At 35.8% G+C, this 12,403-nt stretch overlaps 1 protein-coding gene across 7 annotated transcripts in view; it reads left to right on the forward strand.

Moving 5' to 3' along the window:
* LOC124089937 (zinc finger protein 420) overlaps positions 1 to 12,403 on the forward strand; it is a 100,676-nt gene that overhangs the window by 32,295 nt on the left and 55,978 nt on the right. Inside the window, exons 1-2 of one of the 7 annotated variants that reach the window (XM_046440202.2) lie at positions 7,413 to 7,543; positions 8,931 to 8,981. The exons of 1 other annotated variant lie outside the window; for it this stretch is intronic. In XM_046440202.2, coding sequence (XP_046296158.1) covers positions 7,538 to 7,543; positions 8,931 to 8,981 — 57 coding nt within the window. In that variant the 5' untranslated portion in view covers positions 7,413 to 7,537. 5 more of the 7 variants (XM_046440203.2, XR_006850885.2, XR_006850886.2 and 2 more) reach the window with 5 other exon arrangements.

The following is a 12,403-nucleotide window of genomic DNA, read 5'->3' on the forward strand; positions in this document are numbered from 1 at the left end:
ATGGCTAGTTATTTGATATAGCAAATACAGAATGCAATTTTAGTCATACTATTTAGATGGTAAACACATTTGGCATTCATTGTACAACTCCTTTAATTTCTGTATGTTTGGAAATATTCATATTGGTGAAAACATGAAACTATCAACCTATAATTCTACTCAGCAAAAACTTTTGTGAGCTTTTATTTTTCCTTTATTTACTTATTCATTTTGGGGTGCTGGGAATCAAAGCCAGGGTTTTATACATGTTAATAAGCACTACCTGTGAGGTATAGCCCTAGCCCCTACCAAATGAGAAGTTTTTAGACAAAGACAGTTTTTCAGCTGTTGATCCTCACTAAAAAAAAAAAAAAAAAAAAAAATGTAATGGATGTTACTTCAGGTAGAAGAAAAGTGAACACAGGAAAGGGAAATGATCAAAGGAAGCAACAAACCATCAAACAGTTATGTCTCCATATGTGTGTGTGCATTATTTTGATGCTTATGTTTAAAATTTGACAGGATATACTGTTATCAAAGCTTAAACTTAATCTTTATTTTCTACCCAGCAGTACAATGATATTAGACTACTTCAATTCCAATCACTTCTGCCAATTTATAAACCATTGCTATATTTTCTGAATTATATATAAATACATCACAAAGATAGCATAGAAGTGGTAAAAACAATGATTTTCATTATTCTAATAGCATTTTGCTGGACAGGAAACAAAGTTGAGTTTAGACTTTGGTAACTTAAATATATCCAATTAAATAAAATTTTTATCAAAAGCACTAAATATAAATAGAATGTGTTTCTTCCCAAAGACTAGAACAAAAGGGTGATGGGGGCAGAAAGGAACCAATCTAAAGGAATAAAGGAAAGAAACAGAAATATTTAAAAAGTTACAATCACAAAACAAAATGGTAGAAATATATATATATATAACTATGTCAGTAAATTTCTGGACAAAATCTAATTAAAATCTGTTGTTTTCGAGGGATATATTAAAGGAAATACACAAAAAGGGTGAAAATGAGAGGGCAGAAAAGACATCTGGAAAATACTAATTAAAAGATAGCAGGCGTAACTATCTATAAGGTGAAACAAACTTTAAGTAAAAGCACTATTATAAAGTGATCACTTGGGGCTGGGGATGTGGCTCAAGCGGTAGCCTGCTTGCCTGGCATGCACGGGGCGCTGGGTTCAATCCTCAGCACCACATAAAATAAAATAAAGATGTTGTGTCCACTGAAAACTAAAAAAAATAAATATTAAAAAAAAATTTTAAAAATAAAATGATCATTGGGATAGTAGAGGATAGGAAAGGTAGCAGAATACAACAGTTACTAATATGGCATTATGTAAAAATGTGGATGTGTAACCGATGTGATTCTGCAATCTGTATTTGGGGTAAAAATGGGAGTTCATAACCCACTTGAATCTAATGTATGAAATATGATATGTCAAGAGCTTTGTAATGTTTTGAATAACCAATAAAAAAATAAATAAAAATAAAATAAAGTGATCACTAACTACATAATAATGAAACATTCAATTCTCCATGCAGATTTAAAGATTCTAACTTTACATTACTAAAAATATACACATATTATCCAAAGTTAATGAATCTACAAGAAAAAGTAAACTCACAAATACAGTGGGTTATTTTATATATTTATTCTAGAAATGATAGATAAAAGAGACAAAATCAGCAAGATTATAGACTAGAAACAAAAACAAACTTTATTTAGTATATTTTTCACAACAACTGCAGAAGACAAATTCTTGTAAAGACACTGATTATTCAGAAAAAAATTAGACACATATTGGGCTACACATCAAATCTTAAAATTTCAAAGGTCTAGCTTTATAAAGACTACCTTCTTTGCCTCAAAAGCAGTTATATTAAATACACTTCATTAATGGATAATCAGGAAAAACACTACAGGCCTGAGAAATATAATTCTAAAGATGTATGGGTAAAATAAATCATAGTTTAAAAACAAATAAAAGTAAAGGAATCGTGTCCAACTACAACTAAAACAAAAAATAAAACCTTATGCTTATATTAGAAGTATAAAATTAATTTTCCTAAGTTTTCAGTTTAAAATATGAGAAAACAATGGCAGAATAAATCTAAAGAGAGTAAAAGGAAATAATAAAGACCAACAAATAAATACAAAAAGAGCTATGGATAGGACTGACAAAGTCAAAAATAGGTCTTTGTGTTATTGTATAAAAAATTACTATAAAACTGTTAGAGTACATAAGTAGTACAGGGAATAATAAATTGAAAAAAGAACACTCCAAAAATCTCATATATGAAAATCTAATATGGCTGCTGGTAAGTGTAGAAAAGACAGCCTTTTCATGTTCTGGGGTAACTGGTAGAACACACACAAAACATACAGAAATCAAATCTCTAATTCACCTCAGAGAAAGATCATTCTCAAGGATCTTCTAACAACAAACTATGAAAGACAAAACTATAAACCTTAAAACAAAAGAACAAGCTATAAATTTAATAAACCTGACATTAAAATAGAACTACTATTTGTCAAAGGATCCAGAGAATCCAGAGACATGCTCTCAACTGAGATATTTTCAACACATATGCTTAATATAGGTTAAACATCCCAAATACTTTATTAAAGTTCTATAATTAATAATTAAACAAAAAGAAAAATGAAACAAAAGGCTTTAGTAGGCATGTCAAATAGGAGGACTGACCAATAAGCATGTTTTTAAAATAATCTCAACATTATTAACTAGAAAAATGCAAATAAAAACCAAAATGAGGGCTGAGGTCGTAGCTCCGTGACAGAGTGCTTGCCTAGCACGTATGAGACACTTGGTTCAATCCTCAGCACCACATAAAAATAAACTTTAAAAAGGTATCACATCCACTTACAAAACACACACACACACAAATGATATTCTATTGCATACACATCTACCAAAATGACCTAAACTTAAACTCTGACAATGTCAAATATTAAATATTAGTATGGAGTGTAAATTGAAAAATTATCTTTGGAAAATATTGTACTTTGTTTAGTAAAATTGAGAATATTCAGGGGCTGGGAATAGAGCTCAGTAGTAGAGTGCTTGCCTAGTATGTACAAGGCCCTTGATTCAATGCCCAGTACCATAAAAAAATAAAGTTTGGCCAGGGTTGTGGCTCAGTGGTACAATGCTTGCCTAGCATGTGTGAGGCACTGGGTTCGATCCTCAGTATCACATAAAAAAATTTAAATAAAAAATAAAATATGGGCTGGGGATGTGGCTCAAGCGGTGGCACGCTCGCCTGGCATGCGTGCGGCCTGGGTTCAATCCTCAGCACCACATACAGACAAAGATGTTGTGTCTGCCGATAACTAAAAAATAAATATTAAAAAAATTTAAAAAAATAAAATAAAGGCATTCTGTCCATCTACAATTATAAAACATTTTTTAAAATATATTTTTAATTATCAGTGGACCTTTATTTTATTTATTTATATGCGGTGCTGAGAATTGATTCCAATGCCTCACACATTCAAGCATTCTATCAATGAGCTGCAACCCCAGCCCCAGATTACTTCTTGACTATGAAGAAAAACAGTATCTTTTACCATGGAGAAATCAGGTGTACTAAGTTCTTGGACCAAAGTGATCAAATTTAGAATCACCAATAATGGATCAAACTGTAATTATGTGTTTCTTTATGTGGTACAATTTGAAGAATACATCACCACCCATAGTATTTGTGCCAAATATAATTTAAACAACATAATTGTGACAGAACAATCAAATAAATCCACAATGTTGGCATTCTATGAGATAAATATTCTAGACTCTTTCACTCTTCAAAAATGTTGCCATGAGGGATATAGCTCAGTGGTAGAGTGCTTGCCTAGCACGTACAGAGGCCCTGGGTTCCAACCACAGTACCACATACACACACAAAAAAAAAAAAAAAAAAAAAAAAAAAAAAAGTTATCATGAAATTAAAAAAAAAAAGTAGGTAAGGGGAATGCTGCTCTAGATTAAAGAAACTAAAAAGAGAGGTCCATCCAATGCAATGTATGACTTTGCTTGGGGTCACGGGTCAATCTTTCAAAATATAGATACAGAATATAACATACAGGGGAACAACTGAAGTAGTTTAAAAAATAGATTGTATATTTTATATTAAGAATCATTTTGGAGGGCTGAGGTTGTGGCTTAGAGGAAGCACTGGGTTCGATCTCAGAACCACATAAAAATAAAATAAAGGTATTGTGTCCACCTACAACTAAAATAATAATAATAATAAATGTTTAAAAAAGTCATTTAAAAAATTTTTGTCTTCAAGTTACAAGGTTATGCAGAAGAAAACAACCTTGTTTTTAAAGAGATGCATGTTGAAATACTCAGCCATGAACTATGAGATCTCTGCAGTTTACTCATAAATACTAAGCAAAAAATAAAAATATGTAAATACATTGAGATTAAGCAAATGGTACAAAATGTTAAAAACTGGTGAATCTAGGTAAATATACATCAGTGTATACCATCATGTTTTCTTTTAATTTTCTTTTAGTTTTAGCATTTGTCAAAATAAACTCTCAGGGAAAATAATTATAAAAATACCAGAGTTCCTCAAACACTTTCCCAGGACTACTGATTAATGTATAACATCTATGCATTGGAATAAGTCCAATCTACTAGAAAAAGGACAATATCATCTGCCAACACCTAAAAAGAGTTTCAAAGAAAATTATTCAGTGCCAGGAAAGAGACCATACTTATCAATGCCATTTAGGGGCAGCCACACCACTAGGATGAATCTAGTTGCTGGCTGAAGAAATGAATAATCCTTAAAGGTCTGCAAGGTTAAGGATATAAATCTGGAACTGACGGTTTAGAAAAGAACTGGTACACCTGAACTATGAAAAGTTGTCATTGGGGCTGGGGATATGGCTCAAGTGGTATCGCACTCGCCTGGCATGCGTGCGGCCTGGGTTCAATCCTCAGCACCACATACAAACAAAGATGTTGTGTCCGCCAAAAACTAAAAAATAAATATTAAAATTCTCTCTCTTTAAAAAAAGAAAAGTTGTCATTGAAGTATTCCTTTGTCTCTGAAGTCCTAAGTTTTGTTTCTTTTCCCCTTTTGTCTGCTTCTACCATTTAGGTTCCTTGTCACTGCCATACTGCAAAATCTTCAATGTCTCTACTATTTTTTTAATTTTAAAATTTCAATTTAAATATATAATAAGATAAGCTTTCTTCATTGACAGAAAAATGATCAATATGCTCACTGTCCCTTCAACATTTACTCATTTGTCCTTAAGCTAAATCCTCTCCTTTTACACCAAAAGTTACCACTGAAAGGAATTTGGTTTATAAACCTCTATTAAATACAATACTACGGGCTGGGTTGTGGCTCAGTGGTAGAGTGCTTGCCTCACATGCATGAGGCACTGGGTTTGATCACCAGCACCACATAAAAAAAATTAAATAAAATAAAACTTTAAAAAAAACTACACTTATACTAATTCTATCATATGGTATGTCCTCAGTTTCTTCAGTCTGTTTTCCAATGGTCTTAACATTTTGGGGTTAAAGCGCCTCTTTGTGAATCTAAGAAACTCTCATACTTTCTATTGAAGAAATCACATTACATCAACTTGTATAAAATATTTCAAGTTTAATATACAAGAAGTCCATTCAGAAGGAATCTGTGCATCTCAGGTTATCAATTTGTCTTTCACTTTTAAGTGATAATTTCCTTTTTCTTGCAAGTATTCTTCACAACTATTCAAAAGCCAAAAGATAATCCAGAATCACCGAGATGTGGTTTGAGATTAATGCATACTATCCAAAGTAAAACCAGACTATAATTATCTCTTTTAAAAAAATCTGTATCTCCCATATATACTGACATAACTCTTTTTTCCTCTTTGACTCACACTAAGTCAGTGCAATTAGACTTTTTTTTTTTTTTTCCACACAGCTGTTTCTGGGCACACAAGTTCCAGTCAGTAATCCAGATCATCAAACCTGCTACTCCAGTCGCAGTACTGGCAAGAAAACAAAAGTATGTGGTGTATGGTCCTGAAAGTTAGATTGTTTTATCAACACTCCCACTCTTGTGAAGGAGTGATATTACCTCTATCTCCTGTGTGTTGGAAGTTCACAAGTTTGTGATTTTTTTTTTTTTTTTTTAATGGCTACAAGGTCTTGAAGTAAGTGGAAAGAAATTCAGGCTTACCAGACAGCCTTAAGTTCCTTTCTTTACCTTTCTCTCTGTAAACCAAGGTTTGCTCATCAGACAATGGGGACAAATGTTTAACCTAGAATTCAGGTTAAAGTACTCTAAAAGTACCTTGAAGGTACTCTACTAAAATCCACTCTTCCTATGTGTATAAAGGTTTATTTTTATTATTATTTTATTACTCAACAGCCTCTCAACCTTACCTAGTTGTGTCCTTCTATAACAGAAAACAATTGGGGTAGAGGAAGAATTTACCCTAGGACTGGCTTTGAGCTAATAAAAATTGTCTAAATTACTTATCAGATAAATTGATTACCTTTTCCAGATCATCAAATCCCTATTCAAGGAGAAATAACTTGACCATCATTTCCCCCCCCGTCACTCGCAGTCTCATTTGTAGTTGAACTCCTATAGACATTCTGAAATATAAGTACACACATACACATAAAAGTACATCTGTGTAACACAAATCATCATCATCAGCCTACTCAATCACGGACACAAAACCAGAAAACCAGAGATTCTTCATAAACCACTATGGCAGAATTCTCTCTTTTCACTTTTAAATGATAATCTAAAACTTTTGGTGCAAAAGGAGAGGATTTAGCTTAAGGACAATTCCACACAGTCCTAAAGTTCCATTGCCACGCGGCTTCAAGTACAAATCACCTCAGACTTCAAAACATGAAGAATTACACAGGCAGAAACACAATCATACAAAAGGCCACTGAGACTCCCAATCGGCCAGACAGTCGCGATCACACACACAACGGCATGGCAAAGCACCCTCAGAGGGCCCCGTGCAAATCCAGGTTCCTACCAGGACTCCTGCTACGGCTCCGGCTCCTTCACCTCACTTTCCGGGCTGGCAGTTCCCACACTCTTTCGCACAGCGGCGGAACTCGGGATCGCTAGACACTCTCTCAGCCCTCACTGTTCGAACTGAGCGCGCGGCGCCTGCGCATTGACGCGGAACTCCCAGAAGTCTCCGGGGCGCGGCGAACGGGAAAAGAGGGTTCCAGCGGCCGGGTCATCGAACGCAGCCGAGGGTGAGTGCACTGCGCCTCCTAGCGTCCTGGCGGGCAGCCACTGCCTTCCGGGCCCTAGACTACTTTTCCCAGAGCCACCGCGTACCGATCTCAGCTTCATTTCCGTTTCTTCGCGAGAGTTGGGGGGGGGGGTAGTGGGGAGCGGCTCCCAGCCTCGGGAGGGCCTTGTCTGTGCGGGAGCTTGCTCTGCACCCCTGGGCGGGCGACCCAGAAATCGGGCTTAGAACCCGGGCGCCGCATCCTGGACGTCTGAGGTGCACTCCTATGAAGGTAAGTGTCCGGGAGGCCAGGGCGGAAACGCGCGCGGGGAGCGTCGCAGGAATTGCGTGTGTGGCCGTGTCTCCTGCGGTTTCGTGCGCGCACCGCAGCCCGCCTGGTATTGGTGATCGTGTAGACAAATGGGCGTGCGCGACGGTGTTTTGTGTCTGAGCGTTCGTGTGAGTTGTTTGTGACTCTGAGGGTATGTGACAGGAGATAGGCGTCTGTGACTCTGTGATTGAGTACCTCGTACATAACGGTAGTGCAGAGTGTTTGGATGTGCTTGTGTCCCGTGTCTGACGGGTTTGCCCGAGAGGTTGATGTGTGTGACAGCGTTGCTGAGACTGCGTTTATGACTCCGTGTTTCCTTGACCTGAACTTCGTTGGGTTTGAGTGGATGATCATGTGTGTGACTGGGATTCTGTGTGCCCATTTATTGACTGTTGGAAGAGCTCCAAAGTGTCGCTCTGAAAGGGTGTGTTGGGCAGTGTGCGTACCTGGGAAGGTGTTTGGATGTGTTTGTGTTTATTCCCTGTGTTTGATTGGGTTTTGTTTAAGGGTAGAGTTGTAACACAGCAACCTAACTAATGATTGTGACTGGCTGTTGTAGCTATGGAAATGTCATTATGTGCGACTTTGTGTGGTCATTCATATATTTTATATTCTGTGACCTTACAAGAGTTTAGTGGGGTACAGTGATAAAATTTCGTTTTGATATTTCTGGGGTTCATTCTGGGGTAGAGTCTGTGGATCATGTTTCCTGTGTGGCTTTTTGCTGCTCTGAGAACTTAAGTACTTGACCGTTTTGAACACAGGGGCTACCCATTCCACACATGGCCTGAAGTTTTTTTCTATATCAATCCTCAGTTCACTTGGAATCTGAATTGTAGGATGCCTCTGCTTCCGGGTCATCTCTCTTTAACTTTATAACCCTAAGGGAATTGGATGCAGAGAAGAGGTAGGAAGAAGGAATTCAGAAATTTGAGCCTTTGTGCAAAGAAAAGGTTATTTCCCAGCCACAGACCTGACTTAAAATTTTTAGAACTAATAGCACCTTCAGGACTAACCAGTTGGAAAAATGGCAGGGTTCCAAAAGTGGGAGAGGGAGTGCTGTAAGAGACAAGGACAGTCTTTAGAACCTCTAATACTCCACTCAGTGCTCAATCTCCAGTGGACACCTTTGAATCCAGAAATAAATTCTGGCCCAAGACAGCTTGGGCCCTTTTTGATATAGAAGGTGCAAAACAGTTGTAATTACCTTGCCTATCTGATAAAGAGGACTTGCCTGTCTGATAAAGAGGAGTAGACTGTGGGAATAGAGAAAGAGGGTGTGTTCTAATTTAGAGTATAATTGAAGAAAAGTCTAGTGTCTCATTCCATTTTCTTTTTCTGAGAATAGAGTCAAAAGAAGGAAAGAATGACTATCACACATTCAAAAGCAAAGTTCAAGGTGAGTATATATTTCCTCTTTGTTTCTTGAACTGTCTTTGTGTTTTCAGAACACAGGAATCTTTGTTTTCTTTTTGCACTTTCCTACCTAAATCGTAGATGGTGGAAGGACAAAGCAATTTTTTGTACATTGAGAACAAGGAAAATATACAGTTAACTGTGAGGATGCTTCCCAGTAGTAGTTAAATTTAGGAAGAATGGATTTGATATCCATGGATTTGAAAAATGACGCCTCTATTTTTATCTGTGACACTACAACATTCATTTTTTAAAACTTTTGGGGGTTTGATTTTGGGTTTGTTTGAAATTTTCAAACAGAAACAAAAATATAATGAACCATTTTATGCCTAGTTCAAAAGCTATCACTTGCCATTCTTGTTTCATTATCTGCCTTTTGTTCAGAATACTTTTTAAGTTGTCTTTTGGTTTATTAACTCTTGGGCTATTTTACTGTGTGTTATTTCATTTTCAAATAGTTTGAGGATCTTCTAGAGATCTTTTTGCATTTATTTCTAATATTATTTCATTTTGTTTGGTGAATACACTTTGTATGATTTGAATCCTTTTAAATGTATTGATTTGTTTTATGACCTAGAATTTGAGGCATCTTAGTAAATGTTCTATATGCACTTAAAAAGACTGTTTGCCTCTGTTTCTGGGTAGAATGTTTTATAATATTGTCAGCTAGTTTGTTTAAATCTTTAATATCTTAACTGATATTTATTTCTTGACTGATTTTTATTTCTTGGATTTATGTCTCTCTCCTTGTAGTTTCTATCAGGTCTTGCTTCACGTGTTTTGAAACTCTGTTATTAGGTACAATGAATCTCTTTTTCTTATGAAATGTTCTTCTTTATCCACAGTAGTATTCTTTTCTCTGAGCATCTCCATCACTGATACTTAAGTAAGCCCTCCAGCTTTATTAGTGTTAGCATGGTATGTCTGTCTGTCTGACTATATTTCTTTTTCTTTTTTTTTTTTTTTCCTGTACTGAGGATTGAACTCAGGGAAATTCTTCTACTAAGCTTAATTCACAGCTATTTTATTTTTCACTTTGAGACAGGATCTTGCTAAGTTGCCCAGGCTGGCCATGAATTTGCTATCCTGTCTCAGTTGCTGAGTTGCTGGAATTACACATGTGTACCACCACAGCCAGATTATCCTTTTACTTTTAACCTATTTGTTTTTTGATTATTTTAAATGCATTTCTTATAGACAGCATATTGTTGGGTTTTGTGTTTTTATCCAATTTGGCAATCTTTTCTTTCTTTCTTTCCTTTTTCTTTTTCTTTTTTTGGAACCAGGGATTGAACCCAGGGGCACTTAACCATTGAACCAACTCCCAGCCCTTTTTAATATTTTATTTAGAAACAGGGTCTTGCTGATTTACTTAGGGCCTCACTGAGTTTGCTGAGGCTGGCTTTGAGGTCACAATCCTGACTTGGCCTCCCAAGCCAATGGGATTACAGGTGTGCACCACCACACCCAGCTGGCAATATTTTTTAATTGAAATATTCAGATCGTTTATATTTAGTGTGATGACTGATGTGGTTTGGTTCAAACTCATTATCTTACTATTTGTTTTATATTTATCCCATTTGCTTTTTATTCCCTTTTCCATCTTTCCTGTCTTATTTTGGATTAATTGAGAGAAAGAACTTTAAAATAACCATACTAGTATTTTTACTAACCATATAAATACAGAAAAACAATCAAGACCTCTTGGAGCTGAACAGGATAACCCACTCAGAATGTTTAATCAAATTACCATGTTTTTAAAGTCACATAAAATAACACCTCTTGAATGGTTTGGCTATCAACTTGAGACACAGGTAGGCTCATTTGTTCCATTTTGCTTTCCAATTTTAGGGATTGCTTTCCTCGAACTCTAATTTTGCTTTAAGATTAAGTAACACATTTACATATTTCCAAGGGCAAAGCTGTAGAACATGGTGAATTTGGACACGTCTTTGTCAATTTCTGTCTCCTCCACCCTGCTTCTTTCTTCCCTCTACAATGAACTACCTCTACTTCTCATTGTTTTTTTTTTTTTAAAAATTATATGTACATATATATTTATGTTAATGTGAATGTGTTTGTGTGTGAATTATGCAGTTTTTATCTCTATTCTTTTTTTTAATAACTTTATTTCTATTTTTTTAATGTGATGCCTGGGGTCAAATCCAGGGCCTTATACATACTAGATGAGCGCCCCACCACTGAGCCAAACCCCAGCCCTTTATCTCTTATTCTTAATTAAAAGGAAGTGATAAATGCCATTCTGCACCTTTTTTCACCCATCTAATATTTCCTAGAGATTCTACTATAGTAGCTTGTAGAGATCTTCATTCTTTTTTATAGCTGCATATTCTATTGTTTGGGTGTAATAATTTGTTCAATGAGTCTCCTATGAATATAGGCATTTTGGGGAGGTTACCTGGCATTGGGGTGCCAGGGGCACTCAACCATTGAGCCACATCCCCAGCCCTGTTTTTATGTTTTATTTAGAGACATGCTTTCACTGAGTTGCTTATTGCCTCTCTGTTGCTGAGGCTGGCTTCAGATTCACGCTCTTTTTGCCTCAGCCTCCCCACATGCTGGGAATACAGCCCTGTGCCACAGTGCCTAACTTAGGCATTTTTTTTTAAACAGTGTTTTGCCATTACATAATGCAGCAATCAGTAACTATATATTGTTTATCTTTGGGGCAGATTTCTAGAAGTGGCCTACTTTTAGTTTAATTCATTTGGCTCAAGTTCTACCTGAATCATAATTCTGAATAATAATAAAATTGGTAGCTTCATGTGGTGTCACACACCTGTAAAATCTAAGCAATTTGGGAGGCTAAGGGAGGAGGATCACAAGTTTAAAGCCAGCCTGGACAACTTAGTGAGATCCTGATCAAAATTAAAAAATAAAAAGGTCTGGGAATGTAACTTGAGTTCAGTCGTATGTACATAATAAATTGTTCTATTTCTTCATTTTTCTCTTTCCCCATCTTTTCTTCAAATACCTAATTTTAAAGAAATTTTCTTAGAATTTATTCTGTTAAATCTTTTTTCTACAAATTTAGTGAGAATCTCTTTCTTCTCCTTCTCTCTCTGTCTCTGTCTCTCTTTTAGTTCTGAGGATCAAATCCAGAGCCTTGTACCTGCAAGGCATGTGCTATACCACTGAGCTACATCCCCAAGCTAAGAATCTCAATTTAAAAACTATTGTATATTCTTGTTTAGAAAATCAGGGAGCTGTGTTTTCAGAAATCAAAGTGGAACATGTTCATGGGCATAATTTTTAAATACATAAAGAAAAAAGAAAATAGCAATTACTGAAAAATTGCTGTCCTCTGAAATGAATCCTTGTTCACATGTGTGCTCTGTCTTTCAGGTTTTTTTAAACTTCTTTTTTTAAAAAAACATTTATTTT

This window comes from Marmota monax, unplaced genomic scaffold (genome assembly GCF_021218885.2).
Source record: "Marmota monax isolate L192 unplaced genomic scaffold, Marmota_monax_Labrador192_F-V1.1 WCK01_AAM20220418_F8-fsc00228, whole genome shotgun sequence".
Classification (NCBI taxonomy): Eukaryota; Metazoa; Chordata; class Mammalia; order Rodentia; family Sciuridae; genus Marmota; species Marmota monax.